The 22,391-nt window shown below is 40.4% G+C and overlaps 1 protein-coding gene across 1 annotated transcript in view; it reads left to right on the forward strand.

The window, feature by feature from the left end:
- LOC124151721 overlaps positions 1-22,391 on the forward strand; it is a 57,284-nt gene that overhangs the window by 27,566 nt on the left and 7,327 nt on the right. Inside the window, exons 20-25 of the mRNA XM_048387084.1 lie at positions 360-464; positions 2,389-2,577; positions 4,214-4,417; positions 5,285-5,470; positions 18,628-18,813; positions 21,797-21,979. Coding sequence (XP_048243041.1) covers positions 360-464; positions 2,389-2,577; positions 4,214-4,417; positions 5,285-5,470; positions 18,628-18,813; positions 21,797-21,979 — 1,053 coding nt within the window. The remainder of the gene's footprint in view (positions 1-359; positions 465-2,388; positions 2,578-4,213; positions 4,418-5,284; positions 5,471-18,627; positions 18,814-21,796; positions 21,980-22,391) is intronic.

The following is a 22,391-nucleotide window of genomic DNA, read 5'->3' on the forward strand; positions in this document are numbered from 1 at the left end:
TTATATGTTAAGTGCTCTATTCCTAGATTATACAAAGTATTCCACCCCTGCTTATGCTAAGTCTCTGTTCCTAGATTACACTAAGTATTCCACCCCTGCTTATGCTAAGTCTCTGTTCCTAGATTACACTAAGTATTCCACCCCTGCTTATGCTAAGTCTCTGTTCCTAGATTACACTAAGTATTCCACCCCTGCTTATGCTAAGTCTCTGTTCCTAGATTACACTAAGTATTCCACCCCTGCTTTTGCTTAGTCTCTGTTCCAGGACGGTTGGAGGACAGTAACCCTGACTGTGTAAGTCTCTGTTCCTAGATTTTACTAAGTATTCCACCCCTGCTTATGCTTAGTCTCTGTTCCAGGACGGTTGGAGGACAGTAACCCTGACTGTGTAAGTCTCTCCACGGGAACGACCTACTGTCAGACAGAAGATGGACAGAGGAACTGTGGCCTTACCTGCCATCTAGGTATGTCTAACTGACTACATCAGCAGGCCAAGATGGTTGTACGTCAACAAAAGTCTCGCAATGCTATCCCAGAATCATCAACTGATATCCACCTTCTGGCATATTCTTTGGTTTCAATTCAGACTTAGCATGAGTAGTTTTGAATTAGCTTCTAAACCGTGTCCCTTTCATAATCTCAAATTAAATAGTTTACTTTTATTTCAAGTGTCTCATATAGGCTTAATAACATTAATATATTACTCAAAAGAGGTTAAGGACTACCCGATTCTTTCATATTACTATCATTGGCAAGGCTGATTAACTATTGTAATATGAAAGAATGGGGTTGCCCTTAACTTCTTTTGAGTAGTATATCTTGTTTCTCATTACCCATCCCCTGGATGTTTTTATAGATATTGTTAAGCACTTATGAAAGAATGGGGTGGCCCTTAACTTCTTTTAAGTAGTATATCTTGTTTCTCATTACCCATCCCCTGTATGGTTTTATAGATATTGTTAAGCACTTATGAAAGAATGGGGTGGCCCTTAACTTCTTTTGAGTAGTATATCTTGTTTCTCATTACCCATCCCCTGGATGTTTTTTTAGATATTGTTAAGCACTTACGAAAGAATGGGATGGTCCTTAACTTCTTTGAGTAGTATATCTTGTTTCTCATTACCCATCCCCTGGATGTTTTTATAGATACTGTTAAGCACTTACGAAAGAATGGGATGGTCCTTAACTTCTTTTGAGTAGTTTGTCTCGTATTTTTAAGCACTTATTCAAGTTAAGTTTAGTTTCGTCATCGGATTGCACACGCTATTTGATTTCAAGTGTGTCAGATGTGTAGGATTACACAGCCACTCTCATCCTAGGCTCGGGTCCGTCTCTTGACGCCAGCGGCGTGGCCGAACAGGGTGACGTGGCACACACGAATCAAGATTAGTTTGACAGATTTGTATCTCACAAGGGAAATGAAGGAAACTGAATAATATCAGCATCTATCCCTTCCCATTCAATTTTAAAATAAATGTCTTTTTTATTATATTTTTGACTGACCTAGTCTAACATTGGTAGCAGCTTTTCTGCATGGAGGTGATATGACTTTAAATGATACTTTATTATTGATAATATAACTAGAGATTAATGGCTGGGTGTGTATCATATTTATAATTTGAAATGGGAATCTATTTGCGAGGCTTTGGTAAGCACAACACATATTTGTTTGGTTATGATATTGTTTTAATATGTGAAATAACTTAGGTAAATAACCTATTCATCATTTAATGTCATTCTTGAGATGATCGTTGTTCAAGACACAATTTTGTTTCATAAAGTTACTTAAGTAACAACGTATTAATTCAGTGTTTGAGTGAACCACCCCATTTACATTATAGTTGTCACAGAATCAGCTGCACATTGGGAGGAGCCTATCTCAACTCATTGGCAAAACCAGTCAATATTTTATTGCGCGAGCAGATATTGCATCGATGTACGGAGCTTAAATGTAGTTCTTGCGAGGTGACCTCATGAACATACCGGATCGTGATACCAAGCTTATCGTACTTTCTTATTGCTTCGATCGACCCTCGAAGATCCGGGGAAGGATAGGTCTTCAGCAACCCATGTCTGCCGTAACAGGCGACTATGCTTGTCGTAAGAGACGACTAACGGGATCGGTTGGTCATGCTCGCTGACTTGGTTGATGCATGTCATCGTCTCCCAATTGTGTAGATCGATGCTTATGATGTCAATCACTGGATTGTCTTATCCAGATTCGATTTTTAAAAGACCGCTGTCATACAGCTGGAATAATGCTGAGTGCAGCGTTAAACAACAAACAAACCAAACAGATATTACATCGACAACACTATCCATCATATGATAATTGAGCATGTCTTATGTCTCAAGTAGTGCATACAGTGGTCAATGTTATGCTTCCAGCAACGACATGTGCGGTGCCAACCCCACCGTCAGAAAACCACGTTGAAGTATTGACTGGTCAAAGCGGCTTGACCGTTGGCGGGACAGCCGTGTTCCGATGTTCTGATGACTATGTTGTCCTGTCCGGGGACACCAGGAGGGTGTGTAACAGTGATGGCACGCTCTCCGGGACGATGCTCCGTTGTGGAGGTACCTACATAACATTGAGATGTGGTGAAATGAGGTTTAACGTCAATTTCAACATTACTTTCACTTATACACCGACGTGCATGCACGTGTTTGTGGCTGCTTGTACTAGCTATAGACCCGACTAACGCCGGTTTTATAGTGCTCAGCCACTAAGATACCATGCCGTTGTGTAATGAATACCTATATCAGATACAGTATACTGACTCCGAGCCGACCAGTCCTTGTCTTAGCGCATTTATGCCGGGCACAAGACAGGGTAACAACAAGTTCCATCTTTAGAAGTCTTGCTCTCCGGGAGCGGCTTAGAACACAGAGCATTCATGCACTTCTAACATATTTGTAGACGACCATGTACAGGTGTGTACGGAGTCTGACATCTGTTTTGTTGGTAGATTCCTGTAAGAATAGGTCCCAAACCTCCTATGTTTGTCGTGAGAAGCGACTAAATAGCTCGGCTCAGGCTCGGGGAATTGCGTGTCAGCGCACTACGACGGTGTGGGATGTTGTTCATAATATCAATCACCGGTTTGCCATGTCCAGGGTATTTCCAAGCCGTCGTGTTGTAGCTTGGGTATTGCTGACTGCGCAACAACAAACATACACTATTGATCATGTCTTTAAACTCCATGTTCACCCCGAATATGATCAAATGACGAGCTGAAGAAAGTATATACAATTGGATGGTAGCTAAAATCCGCACAAACAAGACATGGTCTTTCGACGAGTATTATTTGACACGTGTATCATAGTTGTGTTTGTGTTTTGGACCTTACGTTTGCAGAGATTTCAGATTATTGACGTTTTAATAACGTTTGTAACTTTATCGTCAAATCCAATTTCCAAGTGTATACTTTCTTTTGCCCTGCAGTTTGATTTGCCGGCGGCTTATCTTTGTTTGAACAAGACGCCTACGACCAGCGTCACTTTGGTCTTTCCTCGCACAATAAACGGTTATCATGTAAGATGCATGCAGTAATATGTAACGTATATGTAGTACTTTGTAACGTGCATGCAGAAATATGTAACATGCATGCAGTACTATGTAACATGCATGCAATCCTATGTAACATGCATGCCGTACTATGTAACGTGCATGTAGTACTATGTTACATGCATGCAATACTTTATAACCTACATATAGTGCTATGTAGCATGAATGCAGAAATGTGTAACGTGCTGACAGTACTGCGTAAACTGCATACACCACTATCTAACGTGCATGTAACACTATGTAACCTGCATACAGTACTATGTAACGTGCATGTAGTACTATGTAACTAGCATGCAGTACTATGTAACTGCATCCAGTACTATGTAACATGCATGCAGTACTATGTAACGTGCATGTAGTACTATGTAACGTGCATGCAGTACTATTTAACATGCATGCCGTACTATGTAACGTGCATGCAGTACTATGTAACGTGCATGTAGTACTATGTAACATGCATGCAGTTCTATGTAACATGCATGCAGTACTATGTAACATGCATGCAGTACTGTAACTGTGTTAATTTCCACAAGAATTTGTAAACTTGATAATAAAGCAAACAAGAGCACAATCTTACCGATCTCACCCGCATTTCTCATCCATACACCTCTTTAATAATAATGGTTGTACGCTGATGTTCTTTAGATGGTACGCTTCGGACTGAGGTGTCATGTGTCGTCCCCGTTCCTGCTCCCGAAGACAACGTCGTTCACTCTTCCCCGAGTGAGATTCCAGTCAATACCGGCGTCCTCTACACGTGCAAGGAGGGCCACACCCTACAGTCGGGCAACGTGATGAGACTGTGCTCTGAGGGGGGCAGCCTCCTCGGACATCAGCCTAAGTGTGCACGTGAGTTTACGTAATTGCAGTGCGAATTTACACGGTATGCACGTCGTTTGTTTTACAAATTTTAAAAAATTAACGTCAGCTCTTGAAAAAGCTTAGTTAAATACTCTGAACACAGACCAGTGGGAAGCAATTTTCTCACTTGAAAGCGGACGTAAAATATCCAAACTATCTGAGTAAAACACGTTTTATGATTGTAGGTAAAATGTTACCTTCTGATTCATCTTTTAATTAATATATATCAACTGTTCCCCGTGACTGCGTTTGTAGTTATGATTAATTAAATTTGAAATAATTCAAATGACATTTGACTGCCAAACCATGCATTTTTACGTCAAGGTTCCATAAAGCTTAACGTTAGGCAACGCCCACACGCGGACGACTGTTTCCTGATTGGCTGATAATATAGTTGGCCGGACTTGTTTTGCTTCATTGCGCTGAAAAATGGCACTGATTTCTTACTGCGTGTTTCCTGAGTAAATGTTAAAATAAACAGTCTGTTTACTTATCATTGGTGACATTATTATAAGTGAATTCAAGTCAATATTACAGGTTCTGCCTTTTATTACTGAGATGTATGCGTATAAAGCGTGGGCGCCGGTTTTTACGTCTATACCGCCATTAACGCAAAACATTGTAGTTTAAAATGTATACACCACGACAAATACATGTGGTTTTATTAATTTAAACAATATTATCACGTGAATAATGAGCCCATCTTTATCATACTGAATACACAAAGTCATATAATGCAGTAAAGGCACGATAGCAATGACGTAATAATAAACACAACCATGAGACCGTGACGTCATATAAATTACGTCACAGATATAAACATGACTTCACTTTGTCACTTTCGTCTGAATACAGCTATCCAATGTGACGTTCCTGTACCCTCGTCTTGTGACAACGTTGAGACGCAGTCGGGGTCAAAGGTCGCCTATAACGTCGAGGTGACCTACACGTGCCTTCCTGGCCACGCCCTCCTGGTTGGGGATCTCTCCCGGCTGTGTACCGATGGGGCGGTGCTCACAGGAAGAGCTCCCCGGTGTGAGAGTAAGTTTTTTTTACTTTGTTTTTTTCGTTAATGCCGCAATCGGCAACTCCACAGTCGTCTAAGGCGCCTCATTTCGCTGTGCAGAGTTGCATCCCTTAGGCGCCCTAGTATCCTATGATCGTGTGTTCGAATCCAGGTTCGCCCCAATCATGTTTCTAGGTTTGTAAGCACGATAACCGTGCTCGTGGGTTTCCCCAAACTGATAAACCTCTGCGACCTGCATCACTTCGGGCTTTCCTCCCCAAGCAAGCAGCCCGGCCGTGGTATAACTACCCGTGAAGATCCGGGTTAGAATAGGTCTTCAGCAACTCATGTTTGCCGTAAAAGGCGAGTATGGATGACATTAAAGGCGACTATGCTTTTCGTGAGAGGCGACTAACGAGATCGGGTGGTCAGGCTCGCTGACTTGTTTATTGCATATCATCGGATCCCGATATCATAGATCGATGCTATTGATGTCAATCCCTGGATTGTCTTGTCCAGACTCGATTATTTTCAGACCGCCGTCATATAGCTGGAATATTGCTGATTGCGGTGTAAAACAACAAACAAACAAACAAACCGAACTCTTAGGACTGTAACCGCGTAGAGCATCCGTGATCCAAAGACAAACGAATAATTAAGATGAATGCAAAAACTCCGAATTGCAAAGTCAAGCATGGATTATAAATAAGGGCGCTTATTAAGACGGGAGCACCCGTGAAGATTCCGGGGTAGAATAGATCTTCAGCAACCCACACTTGCTGTAAAAGGTGACTATGCTTGTCGTAAAAGGCGACTAACGGGATCGGGTGGTCAGGCTCGCTGACTTGGTTGATGCATGTCACCGATCCCAATTGCGTGGATCGATGCTTATGATATCAGTCACTGGATTGTCTTGTCCAGACTCGATTATTTACAGACCGCCGTCATATAGCTGGAATATTGCTGAGTGCGGCGTTAAACAACAACAACAACAACTATTAAGACGGGAGACACCAGAAATGTGGGGAATTGAACCCGAGCTTTCGGCGTGAGTAGCAAACGCTTGAACAACTAGGCTACCCCACCGCTCTTCGTCTCTCTGGCAGCACCAAGTACAATTGGCTTTTTGTGCAAAACGGTATTGATCAGCCAACATTTATTCGAATTTCTTTGAGTTTTTTAAATTGTCAAAACCAAACGTACGTATGATTTCTCGGAAATCGATTTGTAAAAATATAATATGCGAAACATATTAACTATACAGAAATTTGCTTTCATAAACTACGTTTATTGATTTTCTTTATTGACACAGTTGAACGTTGTTTTCCCGGGTTTTTAAAAAGTGTTAGCGTTTAGTTCAATTAGTATTATCGACAGTGAGATGTGAGTTTCCCTTTCGGTTTAAATGTTTATTTATATGCTCCTCCATAACAAAATAGAATTTAGTTTTTTACCAGATTTAAATGTTGTTTTTCAACGTCCTTCTACTTCTTCGGTCGTTAGGTTTGCTATATGCAAACTACCGGGAAAACGAAAGTACACTATGTTTGATAAAAAAAGTAGGCTAAAAATTAAACCAACAAAACATGTTTTTTCGATGATGATGTATTTGATACCCGTATCATTCACGTAGTTGTGTCATGGAGTTAAGTTTGTAGTGTTTCAGCCTTGTAACGTTGAATAACGTTTGAAATTTTGGGGTCAAATCCAATTCTCAGGTGCATACTTTCCTTTGCCCGACAGTTTACAAATAATAATAACAATAAATAACAATAAATAATAATAAAAATAAAAATAATAATAATAATAATAATAAGTGCATTTATAATGCGCCCGATTCCATTCAACGAGTGGATGCTCATAGCGCTACACTATTATTACCCCGGTCAATGGATCAGTGAGCACTCGATTTTCATTCTCAGCTCCCTGGGGAGTATACAACCCAAGCTGCCTGTGAGGCGCTAGAAGGTTAACAGCCACTTTACCATCTCATCCTACCGGGTACCCACTCACTGCTGGGTGAACAGAGGCACATTTCGAACAAAGGAGACACCACATGTGGTACATACTGTCGTAACTGGTTTCGGGGGTCCAGTGCGACCCTGCTACAGTTACTCAGTGTATTGCCGTTCCTGGTCCTTGTGGTCACTTAAGCCAGGCCATTGCCCTCGCCTTGTCCACCACGGCTCGGCTCCGTCACGGAGTGATTGGCCTAATGACCCTTACTCCAAGTTGTCTCTATCAGCATTCACACCCGCATAATAAAGAAACGCAACACCAGTTTATACTCACATAGTTTTACTTACTCTCAGTCCATCTATCACTACAGAACAGGATCAGACTGGCCAGGCTCGTCACTAGCTGGTGGAAACTTAGAACGATCGGGATTCGACTCGATCGACTGTAAACCGCGCACCACTCTCCTAATGTTTAGGGTATCATTTTATAGTGTTCGAGCCTGACCTGTCCTTGTCACATGTCTCAATACCTCCATTTGATTCGTTACAAGTTTATATCTGACCATGAACTCATGTGTGTCACCATCGGAAAAATACCAAAACCCTACGTGCCAGGTTGCTCATCTCTCTATTGATTTCGTGACTCGCTCCGAAGCTCCAAATGGATTATACCTTGTAATTTCCCATTTGTTTCATTAACTCATGGATAATAGCCAGAGACCAATCCAATGATAAATGTGAAATGTCCAGAATACACTTGTGATAAATGTGAAATGTCTTTTCTCTATTGATTCCTTTCCAACTACCAGTTCTGTCACGAACTATATCTAATGGGTTCTATTTATTATCATTTGTTTCTGAGATGCATTTTTAACCTTATAACAATACTGATCCTTACACACCATGAAATGTTTCCAAGCACAGCAACCTCTTTAAATCTACACTTTGCTTTGTTTTGGGTTTTTGGTGTGTACCATGTGGTCGTATGGAATATTGATCAATGCAGTGATAAACCTACATCCCTTCACTTTCTATCACGGACCCGTGAAGATCCGGTTAGAATAGGTCTTCAGCAGCTAATGCTTGTCGTAAGAGGCAACAATGGGATCGGGTGCTCAGGTTCGCTTACATGGTTGATGCATGTCATTGTATCCCAAATGTGTAGATCGATGCTCATGATAATTATTAATCACTGGATTGTCTGGTCCAGACTCGATTATTTACAGACCGCCGTCATAGAGCTGGAGTGTTGCAGAGTGTGGCGTTAAACAACAAACAAACAAAATACTTTCTGTCACATCCCGTAAATCTACGATGTAACATTGATATTTCTCTGCTGGGTCAGTTTGGTAGTCGGGCTCTGTAATCCGTTAAGAGTTCCATTGGATGTATTTGACCACGCATCTCGATAACCAATATACATTTGAATTAATGTACATAATTGTACAATTGATTCTATCATGACATTGCAAAATGCTTGATTCTGAATTGTAAAAGGACGTTTCATGAACACGCCTTTCACACAAAAATAGTGCGTATGAGTATATCTATATATCTATATATCTATAGTCCATCTGCCGATGCATAAAACAATGGCTGCCGATCACCCATATAAGTGTTGTGTTTGTGTTCGATATCGGAACAACACCTTACAAAATTATCAATTTGAGAACACGCACAATTCAGTAAAACATACACCAACCGCTTTGTCAGCATCACGAGTTGTGCCTGGGGGCTCACGTCCACACTTCCGGGTTGTGCCCTGGGTTAAACAATTTGTAAACAGCACTGTCATCCTGGCCATTTACTCCTTGACGCCTTGGATTGTGAAGAGTCCTAAATGTAGGTCAGTTAAGCCAGGTCGAGATAGAGATTCGTAATGTTGTTGTTGTTGGTTTGTTGTTTAACGCCGCACTCAGCAATATTCCAGCTATATGACGACGGTCTGTAAATAATCGAGTCTGGACCAGACAATCCAGTGATTAATATCATGAGCATCGGTCCACGCAATTGGGGTCGATGGCATGCATCAACCAAGTCAGCGAGCCTGACCACCAGATCCCGTTAGTCGCATTTTACGACAAGCATAGTCACCTTTTACGGCAAGCATGGGTTGCTGAAGACCTATTCTACCCCGGAATCTTCGTAATGTGTATTGCTGTTGGGAGATAGTTCAAACCAGCAGCTGCACCAGCACAACTTCAAAATACCTAAACTCCTGTTAATCAATAAAGTAAATGTTTATTGTAGAAAGTCGTTCTGTTACCGTGAAGATCCGGGGAGAGAATAGGCCTTCACGGCGTGTCAGCTTCCGACGTCAAATAAAAGATATTTTCTAATCTCCATTTTCCCGCCGCTGGGGAAATTTATTCCAGTGCTCACTCATCAGCAACTCATTGATGACCCTACCCAGAATTCCCAAGGGGGAACGACACGCTTGAGAATGAGTTCTTAGGCATCCGTAAATATCCGGGTAAGAATAGGTCTTCAGCAACCCATGCTTGTCGCAAAAAGCGACCATGCTTGTCGTAAGAGGCGACTTACGGGATTTGGTGGTCAGGCTAGCTGACTTGTCTGATGCATGTCATCGTATCCCAGTTGTGTAGATCGATGCTCATAATATCAATCACTGGATTGTCTAGTCCAGACTCGATAATTTCCAGACCGCCATCATACAGCTGGACTATTGCTGGGAGAGGCGTGAAACTACAACCAAACACAATCAAGGTCCATATGTTCGATTTCAAAATAACTTTTAAGAGGTCGATGAGAAATATATTAGTTCAGTGTTGTTTTGTGATTATTTTTACAACATGCCAATGAGAGATGTCATGCTGGTGGTTCAAGAAACGACTTGAGCCCATGCAACTATGCAACATTTTGCAATGAAATTCAATACCGGAAATTATCTTTGGTCACTTCTTTTTTATCGTGGATTATGTTGACGTTATTTTGAACCAGTCAAGACTATGAGTTATTATCCTTAAATTAAAGCAATATTTGTTACGTTTCCCTCATCTTTGATCCCCTTTTGGAACCCTTTAACCCTTTAACCAAAAGAGTGCACTTTTAAACCGTTCTCGTCATGTAAGAATGAAAATACACCTACTGTGTTTTGAAATTTAAGGTCAACGGTTCAGCTAACAATATATGGTTCAAATCGTCAATGTTATTTTTTATATTGACGTAGCATAGTTTTCTTTGTTTTGAAAACAAATATTATTTTAAACATTTATATAGTTATATCATCCCCCGTTTCCTTGACTTTCATCGTTCTTGTCTTTGGATGAAGCCCAATTACGAGCTGGTGTCTCCGATGTTGCATCAACTGACTAGAGTCTGACTGTTGTTTCAACACCCGTTAACAATTAATTATTTCATACACGCAATATCCACAACAAGCATGCAAATTAATAATAAGCTTCGTGTGATACCGATCTATTTATTATTTATTGTCAAGTAAACAAACAATTTATGGTTAAACTCTTTAACAAAAACATCATTACCGGCTTTTCATCAAACCCAGCGTTTGCTACGCTCATTGTTGTTTTGGGTTGTTGTTTTTTGTAAAAAAAAAAATTGTTTTTTTTTCGGGGGGTATTGGGGGGGGGGGGATTACACATTGCGCATATTAATGATCAGTTATAGGTGTGTTTATATTACGAGGTAAAAAATGTCAACTTCCAGAGACGATAATGTGCGTGTGTGTTATATAAGCCAATTGATTATTTTCCTGTTAACGGACCGAGCCAGGAATAAGTGTGCTTGAATTGTCCAGATATTTTCACCATCTCCTTACAGTAATAGACCGCCTCCGTGGTCTTGTGGTAGAGCGTCCGCCCGGAGAGCGGAAGGTCCAGGGTTCCATCCCGGGCCGCGTCATACAAAAAGACGTTAAAAGATTGTACTTGTTGTTACCCTGTCCGGCGCTCGGCATTAAGGGGCTAAAACAAGGACTGGTCGGCTCGGAGTCAGTAAACTGTGTCTGAGTGGGGTATTCATGTTAAACTGCGGCATGGTATCTCAGTGAGCTAGCACTATAAATCGGCATCAGTCCGGACTAGTACAAGCAGCCACACACACACAAACACGTGCATGCACGTCGCTATATAAGTGCAATAATCTTGGACGCGACGTTAAACCCAATTTCACCTCACCTCACCACCTTACAGTAATATAAGTGTTACCAGCTACATGGACATGGCGTCTCGTTCGCTGTTGCTGATATCAGCATCAAATGTATCATTTGCAATGGAGAGAAATCGATGGGGATACTTATGTGAGGGGTAGAATTCGAAGAAAGTATATCGAGGTTGTTGTTAATGTAGTTAAACATTTGAAACGATTGTAAAACTTGACTATGTCTATTTAATTTTGTATAAAAATATATAGGTTCATTGAAGGCTGGGTCAAGAAATGAATTTGCAACCACACACCCCAAACATGTTTGAAATGCTGTAAATATGTGCCGTAAAATGCACATGAATTCATTTTCAAAGACACGATTTTTAAGATATCCATCATCTGTTGTGTATTATGCGGATTTGAATTTATTTTTAAGTTTGAAAGTTGTAACACAAATTAAAATAATTAATTATATATTAAACATAAACCATGTAGACGTATTCTTTTAGTGCTGACTAGGCACCAGTACAGTTCACATTTTGGATATAATATCACTAATTGCAGAATTGATAATTGAAAATCAAACATATGATTAAATCAACTGAGAGGTAGAGTTTCTTTTGCTCTCAATTTTAACATAAGATCCAGCGAATGCAGGGGCTTCATTATGGCACCGTGAGCAAAATAAGTATGATGTTCATAATGTATTTGTAACAATTTAAGAATGAACGACCAGAGGCGAAAGTTTGTTTATTTGTTTGTTTGTTGTTAAACTCAGCAATAGTCCAGCTATATGACGACGGTCTGTAAGTAATCGGGTCTGGACCAGGCAACCAAGTAATTGACATCATGAGCATCGATCCATGCAATTGGGATCGATGACATGACAACCAAATCAGCGAGTCTGACCACCCGATCTCTTTAGTCGCTTTTTACGGCAAGCATGGGTTGCTGAAGACCTATTCTACCCCGGGTTTTCACGGGCCCCAGAGGAGAAGTAAAGTTTGAGTATGCAAACAGTATTGAATAACTTGAGAAGGGGAGTTTAAACACGCATTCTACCCTGAAATGTGAAGAATGATTTATTCCTAATGGTTAAAGAGAGATATTTTTTCCTATTATACCTCTTTTAATTAAGCTTTTCACAGACAAAACGCGCGTACGAAAACATCGATCTATCGACAGCCTTCATATCGATGTATATATCATCAGTTGTTTTTGTCGGTGGAAATATTTCTTATTTATAAACAGTTGTTCTGACATTGAAAGTACATGTATTCTATTGTATTGGGTTATCAGCATCGATGAACTAGAATACTGTCGGAATTGCTAGAAAACTGCTTTTTGCCTGTTACAAAGGATATAATTTTTCACAGACTTTTGTTATTGAAATATCAAGTAACTACCGATCGACCTACCTGTGGTTTGAAGTTTTTCAGTCACAATGAGTCCTATCGACAAGTTTACATTAATTCTAAGTCCATTGATGGCAGTCTGCAATGGACTATAGAAATATACGTGACTCCGTTATAATGACAACAATGTAGTCTTTATAAAAACATCTAATGCACACACAAAAATAATTTTGCGAAAACTCTAGATGTGCATCCAATAATATAAAATGACAAAATGACGCTGCGTTTGTTTTGTTAACATTTCTCCCATATGCATGATGCATGTTACATTACACTTGCATAGCCATAACCATGGTACACGATATGGAGTCTGTATTGGGAAATGTATACAAGTTCTTTACACTTTAGAGAGATAGAGGGAAACCATTTATTTATTTAGATAGGATGAATTACTGAACTGCCCAAGCTATTGGGTTTTCAATTCATACCATCAAGTCTACAATGTGATATGTGGTATAGGGGTGATCTCAAAAACAGTGAGTGAGTGAGTGAGTGAGTTAGGCCGCTTTTAACAGCATTCCAGTTATATCACGGCGTGTCAGCTTAATGTGGGAGGAAAGCCCGAAGTGAGGCAGGTCTCGGACGTTTACCACTTCGGTGAAACCCACGAGCACGGGTATGGTGCTGACAAACCTAGAAACATAATCGGGGCGAACCGGGATTCGAACCCACGATCATAGGTTTCTGGCGTGCCCAAGGGACGCAACTCTGCACAGCGAATCGCGGCGCCTTAGACGACTGGGCCACCCGTGCCCCCGGTCTCAAAAACAAAACTGGGGCGTAAAAGGATATTAGACAGCTTTGACACAGGGTGATTAGGCGTATAGTGTACACGCTTAATGTGCGGAAGAAAACCCTGACCTGTAGTAGAATTCGGGAGGAATTAAAGATACAATAAATGTTAACTGCACTATCTATTGCTCTCAAGGAGATGGTACTTCGATACACTGCGCGGGGTGATGACTGAGCACTTTTCAGGGGAAAATATTCCATACTGTCTATGATGTCACATTATCTCCGAACCATTCATAACTATCACAGTCAGGGTGTCCAGATAATTTACCTTGATGAATCATTCCACTGACTACATGTGGCTATCGGCAGATTGACAAAAAGCACCCATGGTACCATCAGGTGAAGGTAATCGTGTCATTGTTTTGCATGCTGCAACCCATGATATTGTGCTGATTGAATCATGTGTGCCAGCTTTGGAGGCGAAAAAGAAAACTTGTTATTTTCATAAGGAAATTATAGGATGTGATGTGTTCATATACTGGTTGGAACTTCAGCTAGCACCCATTTTAAACAACGCCAGTGTCATTATCATGGATAACGCCAGTTAATATAACGTCCGGAATCAGATACTGTCGCCCAAACCATGAGTAGTCTGAAGGCGACCATGCAGGAATGACATTGTCGACTTCGGATCATATGAAACGAAAGTTCAACTCATGGAGAAAATTCGGCTGAATAAGAACCCTGTAAAGTACAGAAGATATGTGCTGGCGGCACAACACGATCGCGTTGTCTTACGTACGCCAGTCAGACATTGTGAGCTGTTGTGACCATCTTGGCTAAGTGTGACGGGTTCGTGGCAAGACATAACACAACATTCAAAAGTACCGATTCATGTACGTCATCACAGCGAACATAAATGCTACCTCAAGAAATCACCAATAGAACAACAAATACTTCTGGATTCCAAAACCGCAACCTTCCAATACTCATCCCGTTTCATAGCTCTGAACTATTCCATCATGTTTCCAAGCAAATAATGCACATGTCAATTAAGTACAATAACAACAATATGTTGAGACCACCCCCAACTCGGTGACATTTGCACCTGTGAGAATGCACAGGACGGTGTGAGGTAAATACCTCCGGTTATGGGCCATTTCATACATGCATGACCACACACGAATATTGTCACACGAATATATACACACGAATTATAAGTTGATCATCATTTTACCTGTAAAAGTACATTTTAAGGGTAATTACAGTGTCAGTTAGGACAGGCTAGATTAGGGCAATATGCGTTATTTTGATATATGCTCTTTTTATAGTCCTGTGACTCTTATTTATTAAATCAAGCCAGAAAAGCAGTTTTCCAGCATCTCCGACAGTACTTTAATGATTTGAATGTAGCTATCGTTGAGGTGTACATAACAATACCGTGGCAATGCATCTGAACGCATATAATCACAAGGACATTTCACATCATGCATGAACAGCACGTGTTGGATGTGCACACAGACGCCAAAGTGTATGCGCCTAGAGGGAAACTCACAATCACTGATACAATTGAGCTGAGCACACACTTTACAATGTCTCCGAAAAGACAAAATGGCGGACTCTGGGTTTTTACCTCGGGAAATACGAAAGCGGTTTGACGTAGCGTTTGTGTTGATGTGTATCCCGAGGGTAAGTCTACATCTTATGCTTGTGATCTAAAGAGTGTCCTTTGATATCAGATATCGATCCAAGTTCAAAACCAAGGAGTTATGAACTTGTATCCACGATTTTGGTGAAACCCACGAGCATGGGTATCACAATAATTATAATATATATAATATCTATAATAAATCAGGGTAAATCAGGGTTCGAACCCACGTATAAGGGACGCAACTCTGCATTACGAATCATGGCGAATCAGACGTCTTAGCCAACCGTACCCACCCTACCCCTTCTCCACCACCACATGGTCAGAAATGATGTGTTTTCAGTGGTATTGATACATTTATATAACTACATGTATGATAACCGAAGAATGCTCAATCTACGAATACTTATAGTAACATTGTATGTTGTACTGCAAATGTGTCACAACCGTGACAAGACAGCATGACTATCGTGGCGGAATAGTGCCGCGAACGTGCCGCGAATGTGCCGCGATCTTGTAACAAATAGCGGGAACGTGTATTGAAAGCGGCGCAATAGTTTCGCGCTAATGCCTATAAAGTGGAGCGATAATACCTCGTTAGTGCCGCATTAGTTGCGTAAAAATGTTGCGTAACTAGAGGAAGTTACTTATGAAATGTTGTGTACATCTTAAAGACTTGAGTGCCTTAAGGTTGCGTTTAGTTTTTTGCTACATTTACTGATGGATTAATTGATTATATGAAAAGACTTATACAACTGAACCTACTATTGATTCCATTGACATTAAGTCTTGAGATCGATTTGATATTTGTGAGTCCGTTTTGTTCACAAGGATGAATTGAGTTGAACATATTGAAAGTAAGATTAAACAGACCTTGTGAACTTACATGAAGAAATGATTATCAATGTGCATATCATCTTATCCAATATTACACCTTTGTACGATTTGTACAGCCTCTGTTGCTGAGCTATTGATATAAAAAATCATTGCAGTATATCTTGGTTGTGAAACATGCCAGTATTTCCTCATCACGTGTCTGGTTTTAGTCAGTTATTGAAAAGAAGCCGTGTGTAACTCACGGAGGTCAAAAGAGCCCTTCTCCGTGCATAAAGTTTGTGCGATCCGACTTTTTTAATATTAAAGTGTTTGGAACGAGATATGTTCTCATTGGTCTAAACACTGCATGTTTTCCCTCCAGCTGGAACTGGACTAATTGTTGACTTGCTAGTTAAGACTTGGGACTGTACCGCAAAGCTAACGTATGTATTCACGAGCCCCCACCCCCACATCCAGCCATATCCTTGGACCCAGCTTGTACAAATATTTAAGACGACTGGGACTGCATGACAATGCGTGATCATAAGCTGAGGGTCAATAATTGTATTGATTTGTGATAATAAATACCAAAAAAGGGTGCCGTCACTCTCATTCTGGGTGATTGCAAAAAAAACCCATTTCACCGACATTATATTATATGTGTTACAGTCAATGTGTCAACAAATCAGTCATAATGTGTAAAATGTGTTGGGTTTGTTATTATTTTAGAGCGGGGGTGGGGGTGGGGGGTATTTGTTGGGTTTTTGGGGTTCTTTTAGGCGGTGGGAGGCGGGACGGGGGTTCTAGGCTTCTAATCCTAGCATAATTGGTCAATTGTGATGTTTTAAGCCCTTTTCAACTTGTTAATAAAAATTATGTTTCAGTTAACTTCTAATATGACTGATATGATATATTTACGCATTTTGTAAAGTGCCAAAATGAGTCATTTTACATATTGACTGTAACATATACGTACCAAAGGGAGCAGGGACCGTGCATGGCGCTACAGAAGAATTACGTCCTTTTATCACGTTAGGAACCGTTGATAGTTCAGATAGTTAAGATCGATCTTAGATTTGCCTCGTTAGGACTCTGGACATGTCAGCATTACCCTGTTTCCCCGAACGACCTGGGTCATGTTGAGTTCTCTTACCAAATTCGGGTGACACGACCTGAATTAACTTACGTCATGATTCAAACGACTTTAAACCAAAGTACTCACTATTATACAACAAAGTCATAACCTGACCACCTGATTCAATGCCACGTGTAGAATAGGTCTTCAGCAGCCCATGCTTGCCGTAAAAGGCGACCATGCTTGTCGTAAAAGGCGACTAACGGGATCGGGTGGTCAGGCTCGCTGACTTGGTTGATGCATGTCATCGATCCCAATTGCATGGATCGATGCTCATGATATCAATGACTGGATTGTCTGGTCCAGACTCGATTATTTGCAGACCGCCGTCATATAGCTGGAATATTGCTGAGTGTGGTGTTAAACAACAAACCAACCAACCAACCAATGCCACGTAATCAGCCACACTCCGCTACCATCCTCATCAGCATGGGGTGCGGGTCACCTATAATGATTGATCATTATACCTGATACATATTTCGACTTATGAGGGTAATTTTTAAATTACTTTAAATTTACAATAACTTGTGTTCGAGATACCTAGAATTCCATCCATCCTGTTCGACACATCTAGGTTAAAATAGTCAGAGTTCGACACAACCGGAGCTTCGACACATCCGAGAATTTATTTTCAAACAAGTAGACTCGAATGTTGACACGTACACCCAACTCACTCACTCTTAGTTGGTTGGTTGGTTGGTTGGTTGGTTGGTTTGTTGGTTGTTTAACGCCGCACTCAGCAATATTCCAGCTATATGACGGCGGTCTGTAAATAATCGAGGCTGGACCAGACAATCCAGTGATTAATGTCATGAGCATCGAGCCACGCAATTGGGATCGATGACATGCATCAACCAAGTCAGCGAGCCTGACCACCCGATCCCGTTATTCGCCTTTTACGACAAGCATGGTCACATTTTACGGCAAGCATGGGTTGCTGAAGACCTATTCTACCCCGGATCTTCACGGGTCTCACTCTTAGTAAATGTGCAGCTGCAACATGACATCTTTTGTGTCACAGAATGTAATTACAAGTATTTCTATGAAATATTAACAATGGTTTTTTTAAAGTAATGTATTGTTTTTTGTGTTTGTTTAATATTTTCTTTAATGTCATGTATTGAGACTAATCCTTGATAAAGATGATCTGCTTATAATTTCCTAACTGTCCTAACCGGAAACTGGAATCGCCTGGATGATCTTAATTGTAACCTGCATATATGGGCATTGTGTTATACCAGTCATCAGTATGTAAGGAATGCTGTTAATCGGGTCGAAATTAGTAACGTCAGCATTCAGATTAACAGTTTTCATGTATTTGCGTGTGAATGTACTTTGTAGTCTGGCCTTTATTCTCCAGAAATCCGGTGCAATGTCCCTCTGCCCTCACCCGTCAGCAACGTTGTCCGCGAGTCCCCTTCGCTGGTGGAGGGGGGCACACAGGCCTACTACAGCTGCTTACAAGGGTTCACCCTCACCAACGGAGACTTGGAAAGGATGTGCAGTTCTGATGGTTCATTGTTGGGCAATCCTCCTATTTGTACAGGTATTTATGCAGTATAGTTCTAGTGAAACACATCCTCATAATGGTATCTGTAGTAATTTTTAATTAAATTAAATAACATGACATGGATTTGACCCACAAAATACAAACATTATCAAAACGTTACTTGGCTGAAAACAATCACCGAAAGGCTGCAAACGCAAGGTACAAAAAACAACTGTGATACCCGTATCAAATACATCACCATCGAATAACCATTTCTTGTTTGGTTTATTTATATCGACCATCAAACATGGGTGTATACTCCCATACATATCTGTACTTGTTTGACTAAATGTTAATTGATTTGAATATTATTCCTGATGAAATTATTGTAATTCAAAAAAATATTTTAGATATTTTCCACGGCACGTTAGTGTATATTTATATGTGGTAAATTGGCCCTTGATAGAATATATTTCCTATATTATTACTTCATAACGTCGACACTGAGTATACTGGTTAAGCATTTGTTATTTGTACGTATGAACGTTTATGTACCCTGGCGCCTAGCGTCTTTATAATAAAACTTCCACTACCACTGCTAATTCCGCCCTGTTACTTACATACTTCGGACGGCGATTCTTCATCATCGAGATAGTCTTTGGTAAGGCAGCGGCCGTAGCCGACGCCACGACTACTAGTTTTACAATCCGTTCGCTCCTATCGATGATCTGTGCTGGTCTCTCTCTCTGTGTGTATAACATAACATTTGGCAAGGTTAATCACCCACGTACGGGTACATACGTAACATCCGGCGACGTCAGGACGTAACATTTATGGATAGAGCTGGGGATTAAGGGTCCTGCCCTTAGGGGCTTATAATTAGAGAGCATATGCCGAATGTTTGCTCTATATATTAAACAGACAAAGGAGTTAGAATTTTAGCGATCTTTAGAAACATGTTAAGTCTTTAAGGTAATTTGGATACATAAAGTCTTCAACAAACTGATTCAAGCGGTTTGCACTATGACAATACCCTTGAACATTTTGGAGCTTTTGTCCTCAAAAGCGCTAAGAAATAGTAACAATATTGAAAGCACAAGTGCTCAGTGAAATTGCATATTCAATCGAGAGCTTGACAAGGATTTGCTGGAGGCAATGATAATGAATCGGATGATTGAACTGGCATTAGGTAAGAGATGTAAAGAGGTACAAATACATAAATGAATAACAGAATTGTCAACATCTGTCAGACAATACATAACATTAACAAGTTGAGCAGTTGTTCCAGCTTGTACACTCAAAACGCAGGTCAGCAGAAGTGCTGGCTCGTACACACAAAACACTTGATGTTGTAAACAAGTGACAAAACCTACTCGCTGACTTTGGTTCAGTCGGAATTCCAGACTGGTGGAAATATTTTTGTGTCACGGGTAATACATTGAAACATAAAACAAACATTGTAACAAGTAAAGTATACTGATGATGCAGAGATAAACACATAATGTGTTGGTGGTTTGCATATGAATGTAATAGTTTCATGGTAGCAGTAAAATGTTTTAAATTGCGAGTCTTATATTTTGAACCTTGACTCTGCAAAAGAATAATGAGTCTGAAGAAAACCCTTACGAATTTCAAACGTCCCTACTGGAATGTAATGAAAAATACAATCAAGTGAAAGTGGCTCGGAAATATTTAAACAAATTGTATGTGTGCTGTTGACCGGTGATCGATCAAAGATTGTTCATTTTCGCTGGTATCGTATTTAAGCACAAAATCACGTTGTCAACACGAGGAAGTAGGATACAGTATATATGTAAGTATCCACTAAATATGCTCAGTAAATACGCCTACCAATAAGGCCAGATAACTTACAGGTATCATATTCTACCATACGATTAACAGGTTGATTGTTATTATCATTTTCACACTGAGTACATATAAGTACAGTGTTTACATACCCAGAGGCGTATAGGTCTCCAGCAACCCATGCTTGCCTTAAAAGGCGACTATGCTTGTCGTAAAAGGCGACTAACGTGATCGGGTGGTCAGGCTCACTGACTTGGTTGATGCATGGCATCATACCTCAATTGCGTAGATCGATACGCATGATGTCAATCACTGGATTGTCTGGTCCAGACTCGATTTTCCAGACGGCTGTCATTATAGTTGAAATATTGCTGAGTGTGGCGTTAAACAATGTGTCAACCCAAGGCAGCGACCCTTACCACCCGATCCCATTAGTTGCCTTTAAGGATGGATAGTTGAAGGCCAATTCTAACCCTGAATCTTTACCAGTCGGAAGATTGGTGTAGTCATATTAAAAATGTTGCTTTGGTCTGGTTGGAGTGTTTAGGGTAAGATTACTTTGTATAGACTGTTGTCCTCTTGCTGATGATTGGGTCAGCTTGGATTCTGCTTGTCACCTTCTTCCTTCTTCGCCAAGATGACAGCCGACGTGAAGCTGCTTTTGTCTCCCTTCATCTCTGAAATAACATTTGCTTGCTGCGAGTTAGTGTAGGGAGGTAGTGCATGAGTCATAGCAAACTCAAGCTTCCCTGATTCTCCACCAATTAAGACAGATTTGATAATCCACAGCTTGCTGTACAATCCATCCGCTCCTGTCTGTGATCTTGGTCAGTTTGTCTGTTTAACCATTTTTTATTAGCTTCTGTGTGCAGATGTATAGGTACAAACTTAAGGTCTGGCAACATGAAGATTAAGCGATTAAAGGATTAAAGGAATGTTTGCTGCATATATTAAACACACAAAGGGAATAGAATTTCGGTGTACTATGGAAACATTTTGAAACAATTAGATGTTTGGGAAAAATGAAGTTATAAAGAAACCTATTGAAGTTGTTAGCACCATGACTGCTTCTACCACTACCACCATTACTACTGCTATCTCTGCTACTACTAAAACAACTACTACAACTACAACTTATAATAATGTTCTCAAGAAATATGCTTACCCTAAAAATATTTATAGTTAAGGTTTTGACGTCACCGGCACATTATGTTCCAATGTTTTCTTCCAAAAGAGACAAAGTGTGTCGTGCCCCAGCCTTTAGAGGCAGACAACACTCAGCGTGTGTCCGCAGCAGAAGTTTCAATCGGATCATACGCTGTGTATGAGTGTACAGTAGGGCACGTGGTGTCTGGTCAGCTGAGGATGGAGTGTCAGTCCGACGGCAATCTGGGTGGATCCCTTCCAAAGTGTCTGGGTAGGTTTTTTCTGCCATTTTTTCATATACTGAACTTAAGGATCATGAACATTTCTTGGGATATTTTATGGAATTGTGTGCTCAGTCTTCAGCAAGAAAAAGTAGATCTGTATCAATTCAAAAACCGTAACCAAATGGGTTCTATCAAAACATTCCTGTGTAACATGTCATCGTACTATTGCCACCATGGCAACATATGAGGAATATACGAAAAATAACATATTCTGAACAAAACAAATTTTGATCATGAGTATTTGGGGGAATATTTTTATGAAATTGTTGGATTAACTACAAACAAATATTCCCCAAAATATTCATGATCGTAAACTCTTTTGTTCAGTGATGAATACATGCATACCTATACACTGAATATCAGTTCCTTTTGAGACTACTTTATTCGAGAACAAACCAA

Source organism: Haliotis rufescens, unplaced genomic scaffold (assembly GCF_023055435.1).
Source record: "Haliotis rufescens isolate VD_foot unplaced genomic scaffold, xgHalRufe1.0.p SCAF_64, whole genome shotgun sequence".
NCBI classification, from domain to species: domain Eukaryota; kingdom Metazoa; phylum Mollusca; class Gastropoda; order Lepetellida; family Haliotidae; genus Haliotis; species Haliotis rufescens.